Source organism: Rhincodon typus, chromosome 26 (genome assembly GCF_021869965.1).
Source record: "Rhincodon typus isolate 14 chromosome 26, sRhiTyp1.1, whole genome shotgun sequence".
NCBI classification, from domain to species: Eukaryota; Metazoa; Chordata; class Chondrichthyes; order Orectolobiformes; family Rhincodontidae; genus Rhincodon; species Rhincodon typus.
The window spans coordinates 41,327,649-41,335,267 of record NC_063357.1 but is presented as its reverse complement, the minus strand read 5'-3'; the positions used below and the strand labels follow the sequence as shown (position 1 = coordinate 41,335,267).

Below are 7,619 nucleotides of genomic sequence, written 5' to 3'. Positions count from 1 at the left end.
TGACCTATCCCCTTCCTAACTCCCTACCTACACTCACCTTTCCTGGCTCCATCCCCGCCCCTTCGACCTGTTTGTTTCCTCTCCTCTATCCCTATTTATTTCAAAACCCCCTTCCCCTCCCCCTTTTCTGACGAAGGATCTAGGCCCGAAACGTCAGCCTCTCTGCTCCTATGATGCTGCTTGGCCTGCTGTGTTCATCCAGCCCTGCACCTTGTTGTCTCTTTGTATCCAATTGGCTAGGTCCTGACCCAAAATGTCAGCTTTCCAGTTCCTCTGATGCTGCCTGGCCTGTTGTATTCCTCCAGCTTCACACGGTGTTATCCGCACCCCACCCCCCCCCCCAGATCTCGTGATCTAACCTTACTAACCAGCCTACCATGCGGAACCTTGTTGAACACTTTGCTGAAGTCTAAATAGACATTAACCACTCTGCCTTCATCAATCTTCTTTGTCATCTCTTCAGAAAACTCAATCAAGTCAGTGAGACATGATTTCCCACACACAAAGCCATGTTGACTACCCCTAATCAGTCCTTTCCTTTCGAAATGCATGTAAATTTTGTTCCTCAGAATCCTCTCCAACAATTTACCCACCACTGACATAAGACTCACCAGTCTGTAATTCCCCGGCTTTTCCCGTACAGAGATTTTGATTCTGGCTCATATAGTTTGTTTAGTATAGTGATGGATCAGTTACAACAGCCAGTGCAATATTCTAGCTGGAGAATATTACGGTCATTCGAAATGAGGTGCATGTGCAGCATCAAAAGGGCATCCATATGTGAGGTATCTCCATGTTTGACACCAATTTAAAGGAGTGTGAGGGGAGGGTTGTGCATGTGGTTTTGTGTCCATATTGCCTGAATGGGTTTGACCCACTGGTAAATTGTTTCAATGTGAAAATCTCCTTTTGGATTTGATTTGCTACCTGTGCACTAGTATTTATGCAGTTGACTGTGTCATTAGAGTCATGCAGCATGAAAACACGCCCTTTGGTCCAACTCGTTCATGCCGATCAGTTTTTTAAATTAAATTAGTCTCCTTGGCATGCGCTTGGCCCACATGACTGTAAAACCCTTCCTGTTCATGTACCTGTCCAAATGTCTTTTAAATGTTGAAACTGTACTTGTATCTACCATTTCCTCTGGCAGTTCATTCCACATACACACCAGCCTTTGTGTGAAAAAGTTGTTTCTGAGGTCCCTTTTAAATCTTTCCCTCTCACCTTAAATTTATGCCCTCTAGTTTTGAACTCCCCTACCCTGGGGAAAGATCTTTGCTATTCATCCTATCCATGCCTCTCTATATATATCTATAAACCTCTATAAACCTCAACTTCCTACACAATAGGGAGGCCTATCCAGTAAAGAACTGCAGATGCTGGAAACCTTAAATAAAAACTGTAAGTGTTGGAGAAACTCAGCAGATCTAGCAACATCTGTGGAGAGAAAAAACAGTTAACATTTCAAGATCAGTGACCCCTCATCAGAACCTTTTACAGTTTACAAATGGTACTCCAGTTGTTGTTTCACCAAAACCTGCTACAGTTGTTGATAATTTCTAAACAATCTATTCAGAGATATTATTATGCATCTCTAGTAAAGGTAGGAATTGAACTACTGCACCACAAGGCCCCTTTTAGTTGAGTTTGTGCACTATATATCGGTCTACAGTTATTTTAATCAATCTATGTGGACATATAACACACACCCAAGATAGGACTTGAACCAAGGCCTCTTGGCTCGGGTATAAGGACACTATTGTTGCACCAATACGATTGCACAGGATATTCCTTGTTATTCTCTTATGATCTTCAATTGTGATGAAAGGTCACAGATCTAAAATGTTAATCTTGCTTATTTCTCCACGAATGCTTTTTGACACACTGATTATTTCCTCTTTTTATTTCACTAATTGTGGATGAAGAGAGATAATATGAAAGGATTCAATTCTAAATGGCGTGCAGTGGAAGAGAGACATGAGGATGCGTGTGCAGAAATTTTTGCAGGTGCAGAACAGGGTGAAAATGTAGTTTACAAGACAGATAGGATGCTAGGTTTTGTGAAATAGAGGCATAGAGCATGAAATCTTGAGTGTTTGCACACACTTACTGATATGAAAATATAAATGGGATCTTGGCAGACAACAGTTTGCTCAGCAAACACAATGTAAGTCTTTCAGTGGATCTCCTCCTGGCCAGGCTGGCTATAAACAGGTCCAGGCAGCGGGCCGTGGATGGGGTTGTCTGTCCTGACTGCCTGCCCCTCTTCTGCACTTACAGTCGAGCCTGGGTATCATTGGAGAGGGAGCTTAGGGTGTCCATCAATGCTCTCGATGCTTTTAGGGAGAGGTGGGCACCACAGGAGATGGGGTGTTTTATTTTCCCACCCAATTCTATTTTGATTTAGTACTCTCCTTCCCCTCCCCCCTGCCACTTCCACTTTTTTGACCTAAGCATTGCTCTTATCAGACTTTGCCTGGAAAGCCCAGAGTAGGACACTGGCGGAGGCATGGCATAGACTGGAAAGCCCGGAGCGGGACTGCGGCAGTGGAAAGGAAAGTTGGACTCTCGTATGTTTTTTTCATTATCTTATTCTATGTTAATGTAAATGGTGCCATGTATGTACAGTGAAGGTACACATTTTTCACTGTATTTTTTACAGTGAATATGTGTGACAGTAAATGATTCAATTCAATTCAATATTTCACTAGCCACCGGGTATTTTCCTGCCGGTGGAAAATATAGAATAAAGTTTTTGCATAATGGTGTCTTTTTACGGTGTCACTACGAAAAAAATAGCCTTTCAGTGACTCTTCCAGAACAATCATCAGTAAGCTTTGCACAATCAAGAAGGAGAGATCACACCCTAAGTGAGCTATAAGTGAGAATGTATTTCTGAGACTTTTGAGCAGCATATGAATTTGGTGGAGAGGGCTGTTAGTTTGTAATGTCGTCTTAACAGACAAATTGAAGTCCAGGATTAGGAGTACCCCACAAAATAGAGTGATGTCACAAGAAAAGCAGAATTTTATTAGTTGGTAATAGCTGCTAATTTGAATATCTATTATAAGTTACTTTCAGATTACAGGTAAATAAGAGCAATATTTTGCATAATTAAAATTAAAAGAGCAGTACAAAAAAAACAAGAACTAAGTAAATAAAATTGAATGCAGGGCCGTGCGATGTACTGTACATGCATGATGTGGGAGCTCATGGACCCTGTTGTGGTTGATAGTGACATCTGTAGCAAGTGTTGGTAGTTTAAGGAACTCTGGTTCAGAGTTGATGAGCCTGAGCTCCAAGCACTGAGACACAACAGGGAGGGGAACAGTTACCTGAACATGGTGTTTCAGGACACAGACACACCCCTTAGATTAATTACCTCAAATTCGTTCAGTGTTCAAGGACAGGAAGGTGTGAATAGAAGCAAGACAGGTAAAGAGATCTAGGAGGTATTGCAGCAGGAGGCTTAACCCTTCAGCTGGTCAAACAGGTTTGAGATTCATGCTCCCTGTGTGGATGTGAATGTGAAGGATAAGCTAATTGACCATAGCACCGTGATACAGGGATCCATTCAAGGAGGCAGGTGAAGAAGAATGTAGTTGTAATCAGGGACAGTATATAAACACTGTTCTCCGTGGCCAGAATCAAGACCCCCAAAGGCAGTTTGCCTGCCTGGTGCCCGTGTTGAGGATATCTCAGCTGGGCTGCAGAGGAACTTGGAGTGGGAGGCGAAGATCCAGTTATTGTGGTCCATGTTGGTATCAACAATGCAAGTAGAAACAGGAAAGAGATCCTGCTGAGAAAATATGAATAGCTACAGCAAAATTAATAAGCAGAACCAAAAAGGTAATAACTTTAAGATTACTAGCTGAAATACCTGGTCAGCATGGACGAGTTGGACTGAAGGGTCTGATTCCATGCTGTATGACTCTATGACTCTACTAGTTAATTGGCACAGGGTTAACAAGACTAAAGAGGTAAATGCATGACTCAAAGATTGGCGTGGGAGAAATGGGTTTGAATACATAGGTACATTGGCACCAGTACTGGGAAAAGGAGGGAACTGTTCTGATGGGACAGAATTCACCTGGGAGTCATGCTGGTGAATTGCATAACTAGGTCTGTAGATAGGGCTTAAAATTTCCGGGTTGGGGGGGTGCGCAGGAAGTGGGGGCAGTGGTGAGCAAGGAAAATGAGAAAATCAGAGATGAAAGAGAAGGTAGGATTATAGGTTTGAGATGGGGCTGGTTGTTATCAGAAAATAAAAGGAAGGAAACCAATGTGTGGACGTCATATTGCACCAAGGAACCGAAAAAGTGTAGGGAAATTTGATGATAGAACAACTTAAAGGCTTTGGATCTTCATGCACGAAGCATGCAGAATAAGGCATACGATCTGACGGAGTAAATAAAAGTCAATAAAGATCAAAACTGGCACATAATATTCAGAGATATTTGACCTTTCGGAAAGAGTGAGGATAGTAAAGGTGTTGGGATAGCACTGTTGATATGAGATGCAATTTGGACAGATGTCAGAGATGATCTAGGCTCAGATGATGTAGAGTCCATTTGGGCAGAGGTAAAAAAACAGCAAGGGAAATAAGATTAGTAGGAATAGTGTTCAGAGCCCCAAACATACAGGAAAGGCTATAAATTAATAAAAAATAGGAACATATAAAAAGAACTGAGCAATAATTATGGGTGAATTTAATCTTCATGTTGATTGGGTTAATCAAATTGGAAAGGATAGCCATGACAATGAATTCATGGAGTGCATTAAGGATAGTTTACTGGAACAGTATGTCACAGACCCAACCAGGGAGCATGCTATCTTGGATCTGGTAACATGTAATGAGGCAGGTTTAATAAATTACCTCAAAGCGAAAGATCTATTAAGTAGCGACCATAACATGATTGAATTTGATATTCAGGTCCAGAGTGAGAAACTAGGGTTGGAAATACTGTATTTAAATTAAATAAAATGAAATGAGGATAGAGTTAGCTAAAGCGACCTGGGCAGATAAATTAGCAGAAATGACAGTGATCAAGTAATGGTAGACATCTAAGGAGGTAATTCATGATTCTCAGCAAAAATACATCCAGTATTAAGTTGAAAGAAACAGCATATAAGGAGACAAAACGCAGGGATAGGCCGGAAGATCGGGATAAATTCAGAATCCAGCAACAGAGGTCTAAACAGACAATAAAGGTAGAGAAAATAAACTACAAGGGCAAACTAGCAAGACTGTAAAAACTGATAATAAGGGCTTCTTTAAAAATATAAACAAGAGAAGTCAAAGTGAACAAGGTCCTTTAGAAAATGTATCTGGGAAGATGATTATGGGAAACATGGAAATAACAGAGTAGTTAAACATGCTTTGCATGTCTTTATTATGGAAGATTCTTTGAAGATCCTATTAACATTAAAGAATATTGGGGAGGAATTAAGTAGCATCACCATCACCAGAGAAGTAGTATTAGACAAACTAATGGGGTTAAAGGTAGATCAGTCCCAAGGCCCTGATGGCTTGCATTCTAGTATTCTACATGAGATAGCTACAGAGATAGTGGATGTTTTAGTTGTAATTTTCCAACAAACCTTGGACTCTGGAGAAGTACCAGAGGTTTGCAAAACTCCCAATGTGACCACCCAATTCAAAAAAGGGAGGAAGGCACAAAGTAGGTAACGATAGGCTGATTTGCCGAACATCTATGTTGGAAAACTTTTGGAATCGATTATTAAGGAAGTAATAGTAGAACATTTGGAAAATCATGTTCTAGTCAAGCCCAGTCAATATAGATTCATGAAAGGGAAATTTGTCTGCTGAATTTATTCAAGGTTTTTTGAGGAAGTCTCAATCAGAGTGAACAGAGGGCAACCAGTAAATAAGTTGTATCTGGACTTCGAGAAGGCATTTGACAAGATACCTTACAAAAGGTTCAGTCATATGATGCCCAAGGCATTGGAGGTAGTAGTATATTAGCATGGATAGAGAATTGGCTAATGGGGATGAGGATAAGGGGTTCTTTTTTCAGGTTGGCAACTTGTGACCAGTGGGGTTCCACAGAGATCAGTGCTAGTATAACAACTGTTTACAATATATATTATTGACGTGGAGAATGTAACTGAATGTACTGTAGCCAAATTTGCAGATGAATCAAAAATTGATTGAAAGGCAGGCTACGAGAAGGATAAAAATGGTTACAGAGAAATCTTGATCGGTTATAGATAATTGAGCAAAATGTTGGCAAATGGAGTTTGACCACTACAGGGAAGTACTGGATGACGAAGGGTACACTATCAGACGTATTCCATGTCTGTCTTCTGATTCCAAACCAAAACACAAACAGATTCTAAAGAAACATCAACCTTCCTGCTCCTATGATGCTGCTTGGCCTGCTGTGTTCATCCAGCTCTACACCTTGTTATCTCACACCCAACATGCATTGTTTGACCTAAAATGTCACCTCTTCTTTACACTGATAAAACCTTTAGTTCTGTCAGGACAGTGACTTCAAAGGAATTTGGGGATTTACATATACATATTAATTAATTAAAATCTAAGTGATGAAAGATTTAACAGCATCTTAGGTCTGTTTAGTACATCCTCAACAGCAATATGACTCTTTGATCTTATAAATTCTGTGTCCTGACACTCCCTCTCTCACTAACACCCGAAGGAGTGAGACTCCGAAAGCCTGTATTTTCAAATAAACCTGTTGGACTATGACCTGGTGATTTCTGACCTCGTCTATCCTAGTCCAACACCAGCACCTTCACCTCCACATCTTGCCTCAACTATCCTCTGGAATATTCAAAGACAATAACGTTTAAGCAACAAACGCTGAGTTTGTCAGCTATACCACACCAACGGTAGAAAATTTTCAAAGTGGCTGCTTCCAGATGAATTGGTCCCTCAAACAGGTCATACACGATAAGATCAAAGACTGTAACATCTCCTATTCCCACCATAAAGCCCCCTCGCGGCCGCTTTCCTTCCAACAGTTTCCAGAATATTCTCTAAATCACCGCCCAGCAACCAGCCTGCAAGCCAATCAGTGACCTAGCACTGCTGATTGACAGGGATTTCCGACCATATATGCAGCAGAAAAACCCCAAGCGTTGCTGATTGACGTATAAACTGGCTGTACATTGGGCGGCTGCCTGGTGAGCCCCGAATGAGGTAAAGGGGAACGCCGTAGTTAACCAATGGGGCTGAGGGAGGCGGGCTGTCACTCCCGAGTCGAGGAGCGAGCGTAGTGTTGGGTGGTTGAGTTGCTGCAATGTCTGCGATCAAAGCTCTAAACCCGAAAGCGGAGATAGCCAGGGCCCAAGCTGCCCTAGCTGTTAATATTAGTGCGGCGCGAGGCCTACAGGATGTGCTCAGGACTAATCTGGGGCCGAAAGGGACCATGAAGATGTGAGAAGCCGCGGCCTAGTGAACGGAGCGAACCGGCAGCGATAACACGTGTTCGACGCGGAGTGGGGGGGGGGGGGGGGGGGGAATTGGGGGGGGGGTGGGTGTTGAGAGGTGAGGGGAGGAGGATGAGATGTGCTTGGGGAGGGTGCGGCAGTTGGGGTTGGAGGTGGGGAAGCTGGGTGGGAGCGAGAAAGGC

At 42.3% G+C, this 7,619-nt stretch overlaps 1 protein-coding gene across 4 annotated transcripts in view; it reads left to right on the top strand.

Moving 5' to 3' along the window:
• The window catches only part of cct6a (chaperonin containing TCP1, subunit 6A (zeta 1)), a 46,315-nt gene that overhangs the window by 3,806 nt on the left and 34,890 nt on the right, over window positions 1-7,619 (top strand). For 2 of the 4 annotated variants that reach the window (XM_048612545.1, XM_048612546.1), the window contains exon 2: window positions 2,470-2,570. In XM_048612545.1, coding sequence (XP_048468502.1) covers window positions 2,470-2,570 — 101 coding nt within the window. Of the gene's footprint in view, window positions 1-2,469; window positions 2,571-7,136; window positions 7,187-7,214; window positions 7,424-7,619 lie in introns of those variants that run through there. The other 2 variants (XM_048612547.1, XM_020522003.2) reach the window with 2 other exon arrangements.